This window comes from Montipora foliosa, chromosome 2 (genome assembly GCF_036669935.1).
Source record: "Montipora foliosa isolate CH-2021 chromosome 2, ASM3666993v2, whole genome shotgun sequence".
Taxonomy (NCBI): Eukaryota; Metazoa; Cnidaria; class Anthozoa; order Scleractinia; family Acroporidae; genus Montipora; species Montipora foliosa.
This window is the reverse complement of record NC_090870.1, coordinates 46,939,523-46,955,101: the sequence shown is the minus strand read 5'-3', so window position 1 is coordinate 46,955,101 and position 15,579 is coordinate 46,939,523. Positions and strand designations below refer to the sequence as shown.

The 15,579-nt window shown below is 40.7% G+C and overlaps 1 protein-coding gene across 1 annotated transcript in view; it reads left to right on the top strand.

Annotated features, from left to right (window-relative positions):
• The window catches only part of LOC137991756 (sushi, von Willebrand factor type A, EGF and pentraxin domain-containing protein 1-like), a 64,243-nt gene that overhangs the window by 35,329 nt on the left and 13,335 nt on the right, over positions 1-15,579 (top strand). The window contains exons 18-21 of the mRNA XM_068836791.1: positions 664-831; positions 1,225-1,517; positions 2,257-2,404; positions 2,779-3,165. Of these exons, the coding sequence (XP_068692892.1) occupies positions 664-831; positions 1,225-1,517; positions 2,257-2,404; positions 2,779-3,165 (996 nt within the window). The remainder of the gene's footprint in view (positions 1-663; positions 832-1,224; positions 1,518-2,256; positions 2,405-2,778; positions 3,166-15,579) is intronic.

The window sequence follows — 15,579 nt, the reverse complement described above, 5'->3', positions numbered from 1 at the left end:
GAGCGAGTTAAAGAACATAAACACAAGCAATCTTCCATTTATAAACATTACATGTCAAAACATGGAACTATCCCAAGGGATCTGACTAAGAACGTCATAGTCTTAAGAAAATGCCTTTTGTATGAAATGTTGTTCATACAAAAGGAAAAACCACCTTTAAACATTCAAAGTGACTCCCTAGGCGCGAAACTGTTCATGTAAATTAATCAAGAAATTCCCAACAAAGGGCAAAGAGGGCCTCGGTCGGAAAGAAGTTTAAAATCAAACCTTTTCCAAACGTGAATTTTTCCGTTCACTTGATAATGAGGACAAGATGTTCTTGAAACTTCTTGTAATTAACTTAGTGTCTCTTTTCTTTTTGTTAAGTTCTACATCTAAATGGTTATTTATCAAGACCTTTTAATGCCACCAAGTAAATAACCGGCCGTAAGTACGTAAGCTTTTTTTTTTTCCTAACATCCATCCACCTGATTCGATTTTATCTTTTAGATTTTATTATTTAATATTACAATATTACATATGCATTATGAGTTTTAAGTATAAGGAGTATTTCTTATAATTATTGTAGCCGTATATACGTAATTCAGCCACGTGTATATATTAAATAAACTATCTAAAGTACAGTATCTATCTAACCGATATCTATTGGCTCTCTATTCTCAGCGTCCTGTCCTATTTTGCTAATCCCTTCAAACGGTAAAGCAAACAGCACCGAGACTAAACATGGCACGTTAGTCTCGTTTTCATGTGATGATGGATTCAACCTTCAAGGTTTAAAGCATTTAACGTGCATTGATGGAAAATGGACGGACACAGCTCCTGTTTGCAAAGGTCTGACGATCTCTTAAACAAAAGCAATGACGATCATGATGATTTCAGTCTCTTGTTCTATATTTTTTGAACTGATATCGACACAATTATCAAAGAAATGTATATCGTCGTCAGTCGTATATAATATCGAGTATCCAGAGTTTTCCAAAGTATGCTTTGTGCTTTTAGGGCATCAGACAGAGATTCGTGTATATATAACATGCTTGAACATAGCCAGAGAGTACGGAAAACGCGTACTCGTAGTCGTTCTCGTCTTCCAATCTTAAAGTCCTTATTATCAGCATCAGTATCGTTATCATTGGCTTGTCGTGTTATAGTAATTATCAACAATATCGTTATATCTGTAATAATTTCCTAGAGCGGAATTAAGTCAAATGATGCCATTCCTTTTAGTTTGCAGAAACCCACTTGGTATGGAAAACTCTCTCATCACCGATTCAAGGATCACGTCACCTGATTCCCATAGTTCGCCCAATCATGCAAGGCTTAATGGAAAATTCTCTTGGTGTGCAACAAAGCAAACCTACTTACAAATTGACCTCGATAAACGTTACAAACTGACAGCTGTAGCAACACAGGGAGGGCAGTCCTACAACGGTCTCATCAGTTGGGTACAAACATACAAAATCAGCTTCTTTGCTGGCCCCAGAACGGAAATTTACTACAGTGAATCCGAAACAGCAGAGGTAGGAATGTAGCCTTCGAATAAAACTGAAATGTTTTGGAATTGAGTCACCAGATTCTTTGGAGTATCTTCTTATTCAGTTACACACAGTGAAATATATTTGTGTTCCAACTCAGAGGTGATAACATACAAACGTCAATCATGGAGCCTTTGTAACTTAGTTTCATTTAGACAGGTGGGCGCATTGAAACAATTATATCAATTCAAAATTATTTCGATTATTCGCGTGCAGTCTTTCCCTCCCAGGTAAATTTCACTGAAGCAAAAGTGGTCCGCGTCATAGACTGTATTTATAAATGGCGGCCAAGAAATTATTCTTTTGTCTTTGTGCTAATCATCCTCACTGGCCTCGTTAGCACGAACAAATTCAAAAGAATTTCAAGTTTGCTCCAAAGTGAGGCTAGTGAGGATGATCAGTACAAAGACAAAATAATAATTTCTTCGAAACCATATATGAATACGGTCGATTTTAAAACTAGTTTTTGAACGATCATACATGAAACGGGTTTAATTAGAGTAGAGGACGAGACTGCCGCAGATGATCATTGATGTCTTCCCAATCCATTTAGCCGTTGTTTTAAACTGGACTAGATCTCTTGGCCTCTACTGAGACAAAACGAAGTTAACTTTAAGACCCATTACTGGAAACTTTTGTTTTTCATTTTAAACATTACACTTTTAATAACACAATCAATCTAATCGTCGTTTAATTTTTTTTTTCATTTTTTACTTCTTATCAGGCTATTGAAGGGAACCAAGACAACTACACAATTAAAACATACGTCTTAAAAGAACCGTTTGTAACTGACGTTGTAAGGATTTACCCAAGCTTTGATTCCACACCCGTCTGCTTGCGAATGGAATTATATGGCTGCGAACCAAAGCCTGGTAATGTTATCCTCTTCTTTTTCTCTGGTTATCACGGAAGGGACTGGAAACTCATTCGTTGAATCAGCGTGCAAATTTTATGAACCGAAACAGCTAGCTTCATAACACTTTGCTATTTGCCTAAAATAGGTTTTTGGAAATGTGAGGGATTACGTTACTTTATGATCGCATTCCCGTAGGAAAAACAAATAAGTTTTACCTGCACTTAAAAACATTTTTCAAGTATTTTACCGAAACTACCCGTTTGGCTCTTTGTCGTTTCCTTGTTAGCTTTGGCTCCCTCTACTATATTTTAACCTTTTATTGCTTGCATTTAAATTAAGCTGAATGTATGTGGCTTATACCTAAGAATTTTTTTGTTTTGTTTTGTTCAGATTGCATTCATGTTGGATCAGTAGTTTGGGGATTATGGGAGCGCAAGTTAGCACTTTCCATCATAAACTACTACCTGGTCTACATCACCAAGCTGAACGCCACTCACGTGGATTTTGTCCTGGAGTATTATGTGGACAAGGCCCTGACTCGCAGTTACAATAGAACGGAGCCAGTGCTTGTTATTGATAAAATACCGGAAATGAAGGACATTTCAGTTGGTTCACGAGTCATAGGTGTTCACAGGAAGACACACATGGACTGGTACCAAACAGGAACCGTAACTTTGATTTCAGGGTCTAGATATGTATCAGTCACATTTGATCGCGGCGTAATACGAAGACGGGTACTTTTAGATGAAATTCGCTTAGTACGACGACCACGCTTTTGTATAAATGGGGCTTAAGTCGCCCTTTATTAATCATCGAACAAAAAGATGGTAATTTCAAATAAACAAGTGATTATTCTGTTTCCGCACCTCAAGTCCAAGCCATTAATTAAATTTATTTTCTACTTTGGTTTGAAAGCTCTGACGATTCGATCAGAGGTAGAGGAAACTATAGGACATATCTTCACGGTAGAAAAACATATGTTTCGTGTTTCGCATTCTCAAATTGTAGGACGAAAATGGAAAATGAAACTTTAAAAGTTCCCATTTTGTAGAATATTATTATTTGAGAATGGTGTGTAAGAATAATTGTTAATAAAAAAGAGGAGCTCAAAGGAAACATTTTTAGTGGACAGGTCGTTCCGATCGACTGACCTTTGTAGTGTTGTCTCCATTGGATGTGGGGAGGGGGACTGAAATAGTGCTGTACATGTCCCCTAATCCGGGGCCATTTTCTCTCTTTAGGAAGGGACTTTCTTAACCGGACCTCAAGTGCCTCCCTTTAATTTGACGATGTTTGAACATGTTTTTTCCTGGCAATAACTTTAAAATTTGTTTTACTGGACGTCGCTGATATCCTTTGAGCTTACATGATCGTTCATGAATGGCTGACGAATAGTTCACTTTACAGTTTTGTGCTTAGTTACCTGGTCTATGAATGAAATTGAGGCTGGAATTGGCCTTGTTTTATAGAAACCTCACTGCTTTTCTTATGTAAATGCTTACTGATTAGAATGACAACAACATCCATGGATCATTAACATAAGAAAAGGGGGGAGGTCTGTATCATAACAAGGTCATCATCAGCCTCACTTTCATTTAAGGGCCGGGTAACTAAGCATACCACTGTAAAGAGGTCTATTCTTCGAAGATATTATTACAATTGATTCTAGTTTCTAATGAACGAGAAGTTCTGTCAACAAATTTATCACATTGTTCACAACGGATGCATGAGATGCAATGAATGAAATTTAAGACAGTGTATGTTCTCTTTTCGTTTCCATTTTTTACGGACTCTTTCGTGCCAGTATTGTTATTCGGTATTGTTGGCATCTAGTCTGGAAAGTTTGTGGATTTCATAGTTTGTAAGGCAAGCCTAATTTCTTTACTCCCTCTGTGGTCCTCATCAGAAATGGGTTTATGAACTGGATTGATATGGTAAATTGACGACCGTAGAGAAATTTGAAATCTGACGTTTCGAGCGGTGTCTACCTTCTGTGACGTTCGCAGTGCTGTCCGTCGATCAATTTCTTCGGTACGGTGTGGAACGGTCTTGACAACAGCGTCAGGGAAACCACGTTTCTCAAAGAACTGGCACATTTCCTCTGATTTGTCGGGGATATCTGAATCATCACTGCATAATATAAACGTCGAAGGCCATAAGGAATTAAGAATAGGGGATGGAGTTCTTTGACGTTTGAATTGTTAGGGTAAGCATTCACACTCACTTTTTACCATCACAATCTTGTAACCAAAAACATCATTTCTATGAACTTCAGATTATTCCAAAATGACGACGAAACGAGTAAAATCTTTTCACAGCTTCTACTCTTTTCATTCAAACACGATTAAAACATAGACAACTTTCTGGTTATAAGCAAACTAAAACCTGATAACTAACCGTGCACTTTTAAATGCGTGCGTACTCGAAGTAAAACTTGTCCCAGCCCTCATCCACAATGCGGAAAAAAAATTAAGATCTAAGTGATCTCTTAAATCGTTGACCGCTTCACGTGAACCTCTGCAAATGCTATCTATTGCTTAACATGCACATTATGGAAAAAGATATATATCAGCGAAACATGGAGGAGACTGGGAGACTGCTTTCGCGAACATCTGCGAGTGGTGGTAAAGCAATCATTCGACACCCATTCTAGCCAATACATGGTGGTCGGCGGCCTTTTTTCTACACCAACACGGAAAGGAAAGTTGAAAAGATGCCGAACAGATACCGCTCCCTCATGATCACTCCCCACGAAATTACCCAATTCTTGTAACCAGAAGCTCATGACCTTGACGCGTTTAACTCTGGTTCAGAGCTTTACAAATTTCCGTATTTGAAGGTAACGTAGCTCGTGCATTTCCCGGGAGAGCAGCATCGATCCTATTTCTGTCCATATTTGGGCATAAAACCGGTGTTCAAAAATCCCCTGCTTTGTTCCAAGGAAAAGAGTTGCAAGTTACACGCTTCAAGGTCATCTGCTTCTGTTGTAACCCAACTCTTGTAATCCACGTTGCCATATCCCCACCAACAGCGTAGTTTCATCTTTAACTATACACGAAACGCTAACAACCCTAATTCCAATCTCTAATTCGTTCTGAGGAAGGCTGATGCTCATTGCTGTGACTTTAAGATCTTCAGTTCCCATGGCCTGCTCCCGTTTGACATTGTAGCTCAATCGGTAGAGCAGCGGTACCCTAACCCGAAGGTCGTTTGTTCAATTCCCACCCTGGTCAGAGTTTTTCTTTGTCCTTGTGTGGGCCCATTCATTCTCATTAGTAAGGCTAACGCTCACATAGTTCATATTGGGTAGAAACCTAGCACTTCACATTACACTCTAATCAGTTAAGTCTGATGCTCGAAACGTCAGCTTTCAAATTTCTCTACATTGTTCAATTCACCATATCAACCCAGTTGATAAAGTCATTTCTGTGTTTCACTTTCCCACCGACAGCAGCACCACAGTTTCTTTTGAGACTAAAGTCCTGCTGCGTCCTTTTCAGGAATGAGGTTCTCAGATCGAAACTCAGCGTTTTGTGTTGCAGAGGGTGGTCCCAAAGGTAAGTCAGTTCATTGACCTGTGTGAGTCGGCTATCACCTCGTGTGCCACTTTTTCAGTTCCTCTTACCACATTTAGTACTGAACAGACGTACGGAAATATTAACATGGGGGTGATGTAGCAGCTCTCGTAAAGTAAAATGTGATTGGCTCGCTACCCTAGCCAAAAACAGAAGACTAAGCAACTGAAACAATGACTTAGACTTCAAAACAATAGAAGCTGCTTACAATACCAAACAATAGCAGGCTACGAGAACTGATAAACTACGAGGTCACATTTGTCCTAATGTGACCCAATATATCACATCCGTGGTGAACAATTTGTTGGCGTAGAGAACTGGAGAGAAGAACTTGAGACTGGAGTGAATTCGGTAGATTCCAGCGAAACAGAATGAATCGTTATTACGAAAAAAATTGACATTCAAGCCTCATCTAACGGACTTGGAGCCACGAAAAGTGAGGGATTTAGAGGTCACAAAAGTTCTTTTCAATAATTAAATACAATGACTTTATGACTTCGAATGAGCTGATTTGTGTCTTCTCGAGACCATGATGGACTGCCATAAGCCTTCTTAACTTTAATGTTTTTCAGCTAATAAAGTTCGATTGAGCCGAATGAAATATTCCAAGTTTTAAACTTTTCAAAAACAATTTCTTTTTTTGAAAACACAGTCGAGGTAACCCGTCTAGGTTGGGTATCCCTCGTCTACATATAATCTCTCATTGTAATTTGATGATGTTAGCATGGAAGGTGGAGTAATCCGTTCACCTTGCCGGGTTTGCCAGTCTGTGGGGTAGTGTAGCCTTGTCAGCCAGGGTCGCCTTTGCCTTTGTTAACTGCCTTTGCATCATAAAAAGCGACAACAAAAGCCACAGCACTGAAACATATCGGAATGAGCAGCTAGTGAAAGGAAAAGGGCACTGACCACAACACGCTGTGCAGAGTCACCGTTATTGGCAAACACTATTATTACAAATCCTTGAACTGGGCAAATATCGCACATCTTCCTGATTCAAAAGCCGATTAACGCTAATCCCAGATTAAAAATTAACCAAGGAGTTTATTTCTCTACTCCCAAATGCTGTTCAACGCTGATAATTAGCAAAACTTTACATTAGAAGAATTCAATCTTGAAAAACAAAACTAAGCGAAAAAAACTTTCACCAAAAAGTTGAAAACTTGAAACAAAAGTTTACGCTAATCCTGGATTAAGCTAATCGGCTTTCGAACAACCGGGCCCTGATCGTTATAGAACAATGGCCTTTAGGTTACGGAGATGATAAATATTTTGGTTACCTTTTTCGTAGGACCAGACGACCTGAGGATTGCCAGGTTGCACACCTAGTCACGGTTTTTGAGCCTGGATTGTTGAATTTTTCGATGTTATTTGAGACCTGACATTTCGAGCTTAGGACGGAATTAAGATAATTTTTATTCTGGTGCGAAAAGAAACTGCATGTTTGGTGTCTGCGCGATGGAAATTTAACCCGTCAGACAAGTCGAAAATCAAGCCTTCCTCCGCTGTCTCTCTGCTATGCACTTACACCTGTTTCTGGACTCCCTTTTGCCCCGCCTTACATAGGGAATTTGCTCGGCGGGGTAGGAGGGTCTCTGGAAACCACAGGAGTACTGGACAAAGTGTGTGACCGGCTGTTAATATCTAAATCTGTCACATAATTTCCATAAAATCCAAGTCCATAAAAATCTAAGAACTTCACCTAAAGTGTTGTTTATGGTAATCCTTGTGGCTGAAAAGGAGAAAACGAGGAATTTTAGTGATTTGAAGGGTTTGTGGTCGACGTTCACCTGAGCGTACCAATAGAAAGACAAGGGTGGAAAGCTCGATTTCGAACCGCTCCAGCACCAAGCCGATTGTCACCAACAAATCCCCATCGCACAGGTATCAAATCACGCACCAGGAAAGCTGAAACCTAGAGTTTTCCTCTCATACCATTATATCTGAAATCCGTCAAAAGCTCGAAGCGCAAGACCTCAAATAATATCGAAAAATCAAGCATTCGAAGCTCCAATATGCGTAGGTGGATTTCCATGTGCCGGCCGCAGTTTGCTTTCATTTGCTCCTCTCTGATTGGCTGATTACTTCTTATCATCAAATCAGAGAGGAGCAAACAGCAACCGGCACACGAATAGCCAATTAAGTTATAAGCCGAACATTGAACACCGTTCAAATTGATGAAAATTATTATTATATCTCTCAGATAGAGATAGTACGTACCCTATGATTAGCTATATAATTTACCGGGCCGTATTCCACAATACGATCCGCTGTACGACAGGGGGGGGGGGGGGGGATTTTCCCTACCCTACCCTATTTATGACCTGACCAAAAATTTGATACCCAATTTATGACCTGACCCTTAAATCCAATACCCTGGTGCAGACCTGCCTTATCAATTATCTCCCTAGTTCAGACCAATGTTAAAGGCAATGTTTATCTGCTTTTATTAGGTAGGTTACACGATAAAGAAGTAGCTTCTAAATAAAAAACGAATTCAAGACTAGAGTGCAAAAATGGATACCCTATTTATGACCAAAATGGCGGGAAAACCCTACCCTTTGGGGCCGCACATACCTATATAGCCCATATAAGGGAGTACCCCTCCAGCCCATATAAGGGAGTACCCCCCCCCCCCCGGGCATTATTCACTTGTGTAGCATATACTAATACATCAACATCGTCACAGTAATTCACAGGCGGATCACCCTCTGTTGGTGTGTTATAGACCTGTAGAAGGATAAATACAAAAGAATATTAAGGCGGTTGCGATTTGCTCGGCAATAAAGTTTGAAAGCTAATAATTCAGTTAAGGACAAAGTGTCAACTGAGTTCTGTGTTATCTTTTTTTGGTCATTCCGAGCTGTTTTACGCCTCATTTTGCGAGATCTTTTCTCGACAAGGCAGGCAACACCGAGCCGTAGGCGGGTGACCTTGTCTTGTTGAAGCTGGAACTGACGCTAAACCAGTCAGTGGTAGATTCGAATAGACTCAAATGCTTCGAATTCCTTTGATCTGGTTTCTTGCACCGATAATGTTGAAAAAGCTTTAATATGGGTTTGAGGATCGCCTTTCTCGGTGAACTTTCAACAGATGAAGCTTAGATTTGGCTAAGGTATGGCGACATCCCTAATCGGTCGGATGCAAGTGTTTTTTTAGGTGGGAATTTCACTGGTTTGGCGTCAGCTCCAGCTAGAACAAGACGAGGTCAATTTTTTTTACTCTCTAACCGGCGGTCGAGAAAAGACTCGGAATGACCAAAGAAACATAACACAAGACTCAGTGAAAACTTTGTTTGAGCTTTCATTGAACAAGACGCCTATAATGGCGTATCCGCGGGATGCATAAACAGTTAACACGACTTGTCTAGTTACAGTTAACTACAATTACGGGTAAAATTCGGAAAATGACGAGAGTTTACCAGGAAGATGAATCTGTAATTTAACTAGCAGGTATTTGTTGTAAAAACAGAAATAGAGGTATTTCTTATTATTAATGCTACTAAATTTGCAAATGGAAACAATCAGCACAGCAATACCATCAGAATTTACTTTTGCTGGAGCTTTTTGAAGAATGCGAGTTTAAAAAGGTGAGGTTCCTTTGGAATACTAACTGGAGATCGGCCGCTTCGTCAAAAACCATTGTTTGTAACACCATCAATCAGCTATTCCCAAGAAAGCCAAGACCAGTTTCATTCGGAACGAGCGGAAACGTATTCTGGACCAATGCTCCACATAAGCTACAAACACAAAACACCAAGGTGCGTTTGACGAGATCCTCCGTCTAAACGGATACTCAGAAAGCGGCATGCACCTCACAAAACAACTCCAGAACCGTCGCGAAGACTCTCTCCCTTCCAACACAGAATGGTCATACCTGGAGATCTCTTACATCTCCTAATGGCTAGACAACAAGATCACTAACATCTTCCGTAAGAGGGCATACCTGTACGCATCTCACACAAGTCATACACCCTCAGAAAAGCCTCTCTCACAAAATCACGGGGCATACGTGCCGCACAAGAAACAATTGCCCCATCGTCCACACCAAGCTGTACGTGTTTATTGAGAAACGCTGTTTACCAGATTACATGCAAAAACTGTAACCAACACAACATCGGGAGCACCATTCGTTTCATCCACGACCGTGTGAAAGAACATCTCAAACGCGAAAATTCATCCATAAACAAACATATCACCATAGCCAAAACAAAGATTACAAAGGCATTGAAGTTCAGATCATTGTACATGTACCAGAAAAACAACCCTGAAAACCTACGCCTATTTGAAGCGTTTTACATAAGGAAACAAGCCAACACTTATTATAACTCCCGAGAAGAATGTATCGAATTTGCTGACCTATCGTTCAAATGCCTCTCTTTTCACACTGGATCATCTCACAGATACATTCTCTCATTAGTATAGTGACACCTTTTTTTCCTTTTTATTCGGCCCTCGCGGAATATTTTATTTCATCTTGTTCGGCCCTGATGATACCGTTGAGCAGCGGAGGCTCGGACTTTTAGTGTTTTAGTATTTTACAATAGTTCAAGGCCACATCAGTATTTTTATTCTTTTAGTCAAAATGCTACTGAAGGACAACATCCAAAGATTGCTGGTCTAATATGTCTATTTGCATTTGATTTCTTTTTTATATTTGGTAAAATATGAAAGCCGGCTGCTTTATTGTTTTTACGTGAAGTCAGAAAAAATAAATTAAATTTTTTTGAGTTTTTACCTTCATTGCGTAAATGAAATTTAAAGATTTATCTGCTGGCCTATTTTCAGCTCGGTAGCATGCTTTGATTTGACAATAGAGCAGTTTGAATTTCAATTTTTTTGACAATGCGTGACATCTGGATTGCTTCTGAGAAACATGTCACGTACACGAAAATATCGATTCGCCTTGTGTTTTCGAGTTCTGAATAACCAATATGCTAAGAGAAGTGTCTATGCGAATGTTTTCAAGTTAAGCAGAAAGAAATTTTGTCAGGTTCTGCAGAAACGTTGACAATTGTTGCATTGGAAAGTGCTTAAAGTAGCTGCCTAGTGACGCCGGACAAGTACACGCTGATATTCTTGCTGGCGCTGCTCTTCTAGGGCTAACTTAGCTGTCCTCAACAGTCCTTACCATTTGACTCTCTAAGCTGCCTCCTTCTCCCAGGTATCATGTGGGATGCCTGTCCTCTTCAGGTGCCGCTTCTAGACATATTTGAAACGCAATTTTTGCCCTCCATGGCTCCTTTTACCTTGGCGTAATTCCGAGCAGAACACAGCTTTTGGCAGCCTGCTATTGGCTATCCGACATACATGTCCTGCCCAGTGAAGCTGTAAAACGGTTATTAGGGCTTCAACACTGACTGTGTGAGCAAGGCGCAGTACCTCAACGTCTGGATTATGGTCTTGCCACCTGAAAAATTAAGAATGGAGTGTAGGTGGCGCAGCTGGAGTCTTGTCGGAGCCTTAATGTGCCTGCGGTAAAGAGTGGTACACTTGATGGAGTAGAGCAGGCAAGGGATTGACTGCAACTGAGTAAACCTTCACTTTGGTTTTTGTGCTCATGTCATGACAGCTCCAGAGTCTTTTTTGCAACTCGCCATAGACGTTCGTGGCTGATTGGATCCTCCATAATTTTGAGTGTTACCCTTTGCCGAAAGACCGGAGTTTGGAATTTCGCACAGCCTAAAACTCTAACACGCTGTTTATTTATTACCCTTCTACAATATCTCAATTTCTTAACCTGATTTATTTAATGGTAAGCGATTTTATTTTTTTCTTTATGTGATACTCGCATGACGTGAAAGCCAGGAGTTGCTCGTGTTTTCCTCGTATTCAGTGTCCTGAGAAAGCATACTTTGTGAAATGAACTGTGACCTTAGCTCATCACCCAGCTTCGACTGGACTCTGGAAAATGAATACTTGAACTCGATTCACTCCCGCGAACGTCTCGGCTTCTCAGCCCGTGCATGTTGTTGTGATTTCCTGATCCTCGCAATCGAAATGCCGCGAAATATTAGATACAGAAAACAATTTTCCCAGAAGTAATCTTGGGATTCAATGCTATTTATTAGACTATATATATACATACAATGTGAAAGATATATATGAAATACATCATATATTGCACTGCGGGTATGAAATCAAATAAAACCATGTTGTCTCGCAGTGATGAGCGCAAATTTCTATTGCGTCGAGAAGCCTGAAAATTTTTCAGGACTTCAACGGGATTTGAACCCGCGACCTCGCGATACCGGTGCGATGCTCTAACCAACTGAGCTATGAAGCCACTGACGCTGGGAGCTGGTCACTTCTGAGTTCACAACTTCCCGTGATAAGTAATTATGAGTGAAAGATATATATGAAATACATCATATATTGCACTGCGGGTATGAAATCAAATCAAATCAGGCCTTCAACGGGATGATGTATTTCATACATATCTTTCACTCATAATTACTTATCACGGGAAGTTGTGAACTCAGAAGTGACCAGCTCCCAATGTCAGTGGCTTTATAGCTCAGTTGGTTAGAGCATCGCACCGGTATCGCGAGGTCGCGGGTTCAAATCCCGTTGAAGTCCTGAAAATTTTTCAGGCCTCTCGACGCAATAGAAATCTGCGCTCATCACTGCGAGACAACATGGTTTCATTTGATTTCATACCCGCAGTGCAATATATGATGTATTTCATATATATCTTTCACTCATAATTACTTATCACGGGAAGTTGTGAACTCAGAAGTGACCAGCTCCCAACGTCAGTGGCTTCATAACTCAGTCGGTTAGAGCATCGCACCGGTATTTCGAGGTCGCGGGTTCAAATCCCGTTGAAGTCCTCCCGTTGCCCTCGTCACTGCGAGACAACATGGTTTCATTTGATTTCATACCCGCAGTGCAATATATGATGTATTTCGTATATATCTTTCACTCATAATTACTTATCACGGGAAGTTGTGAACTCAGAGGTGACCAGCTCCCAACGTCAGTGGCTTCATAGCTCAGTTGGTTAGAGCATCGCACCGGTATCGCGAGGTCGCGGGTTCAAATCCCGTTGAAGTCCTGAAAATTTTTCAGGCTTCTCGACACAATAGAAATTTGCGCTCATCACTGCGAGACAACATGGTTTCATTTGATATACATACAATATTTCTCTCCTTTACACATTTGTACCTGATCAACTTCATTGCAGTTAATTTCGATTTTTTCTAGGTGTTTAAGCGAACTTTGAAATCACTACCGCAAGTTCTGTCTACATCTGTTTCATCACAATGTCTCATCCACAGTGTCCATGAAAGAACTAAAAAAGTAAAGTCTTGCTTCATGTGGTCAAAGGTGGCTGCCATTTTCATAATCACGCGAAATTTTTAAATGTAAAGCAAAGCATCACCTGATCTCAGTTGCTTTGATGGATCAGCAGGAAACCTATTCGCTCCTGGGGCGCGATATCCTAACTTCGGTCTACCTATGGCATCCCACGTAATTATTTACTTTCAAACTTTATTGCTGAGCAAAATATTCTTCTCTATTTATCCCAACCTCGTTTCCAGGGCTTTTCACCGCCGAGAGTAGGCCTGTCCTATTATTAACTTCTATCCTCTACTGAATCTAAAATTAAACTGATGATTAAAATGTCACTCATTTTTCAAAGCCGGAGACCGTAAATATCATATTTGGTCACTCCACATATTCATTCCATGAATTCTCATTGTTACTTTCAATAAACGATCAGAATTTTCCCTCAAGTATTCGACAGCGATTTATCTAATATAATTCAAAAATGTCTGCGGTACGCAGTTCAGCAGATATTTGTTTTCTGCACGATCTTATACGGTTAATTAGGTGCATTATGATGTCTGTTTGTGTCCTGGTATTTAAGCGGTGTTAAGTATTTTGCATATGGTTATATAAGTGTCTTGTTCATTCGTATTCATCCTTCGGGTCTGTGTACGCCTACTACCCACAGTTTTTGCTTAATTTATTGTTTGGCCCTTGCCAGCTATCAGTTTGATTATAATATTTTTTGTTTTGATTTCCTATAGTGCGGGGAGTTCGGCCCCTTTAGTGTTTTTTGTTTAAAGTCGTCCGATTCTTCAGAGACCAGCCCGCGCCGTGCCCGACTAGATGCAGGAGAGGACTTTCACTCTTCACTGAGTGTGATTTTGCTGTCCATCGGTTTTTGGGATGATTTTTGTTTCGGCAATGTTTGTTCTGGAGTTAAAGGCCGTTTAAATTCCTCCGTTAGTTTTTGAGCATCCACCTTAGACGCTCCTCAGTTTACTCTCGATACCTTTTCCTATGGCTATCGACTTCCTTTTGTCAGTTATCCAGCCCTGTGTTTTTAAGCTATATTCGTCGGCTCTTAGGCATCACGACTTTGTTGTTCGTGCTATTTCTAAGCTTTTGGACAATGGCTGTATCGTGGAGCATAGTAGTCTCCTTTTTGAGTACCCTTTGACGGTTGTGGAGGACAAGAAAATTCGCTGGGTGATCGATCTTAGGTACGTTTATTGCCGTCTCGTTCGTTTTAGTTTGAGTACGAGGACCTTCGCTCGCTCTCGCAGATTAGTCAGGAAGGGCATTGGTTCTTTACCTGGGACCTCAAATCTGGATACCACCATGTTGATATTTTTCCGGAACACCAAAAGTATCTAGGTTTTGCTTGGCCCTCAAGCGGCGGACTTAAGTATTCCACTTTCACGGTTTTACCCTTCGGTCTCAGCAGTGCGTGTTTTTGTTTCGCTATTGTTGCGTCCATTAGTTAATCGCTGACGATCTATGGGGCATAAATCTTTTGTTTATCTCGACGACGGCAGTCAGCCCGATAGGACATCAGACGTCGCAGCAGCTTTTGCTCAGCGAAAGGATCTTGACTCTTCCAGGCTCCTTGTTGATGAGGGGAAGTCGTGCTGGGTTCCGATGCAAGTGGGCGAGTGGCTAGGGTTTGTGATCGACGCCTTTTCTATGACGTTTCGGATTCCTAAGAAGAAAGTTTGCAAGCTTTAGCTTTCGCCATTCAAGTCAATTCATTGTCCTACCGTGAATTAGCCAGGATCGCCGGTTCCATTATTTCGGTTTCCTTGGCGGTTGGGCCTTTTTCCCCTCTTCTGACTAGGCTATAGCTATAGAGCCTAGGCTATAGCTATAGAGTCTAGGTTGGGTTGGGCTCACACTTTTCGCTTCCCTCCCGCTCTGCTAAAGGAATTGAAGTTTTGGTTTAATTACATTGAATCGTTTAGTGTTTACTCCATTCGGTCTCCCCGTGATTCGTCCACTGTTGTTTGTTGCCGTACTGTAGAATACGGCCCGCTAACTTAGCCAATTACAGCGCGCGTACTATCTGAGAGATCTAATAATGACTAGTATTTTCTCAGTACAAAGTCATTTTCGTTGAAAAAAGTTCCTTGTACTTTTGTGCTTGCTCGCAACTCCTGCATCGACTTTCCTCTAGTGTGAGAACAACCTCGTTCCCAGGGTCTCTCTTCTCTGCCTCCTTTCTCAACGACCAAGGAGGGAGAGAAGAGTTACCCTGGTAACGAGGTTGATCTGAGAAAATGCCTTTTTCAGTATTTTCTTAACTTCCCTCCATTATGAAACCAAAGGGAAAAGATGCTGATGACGTTATC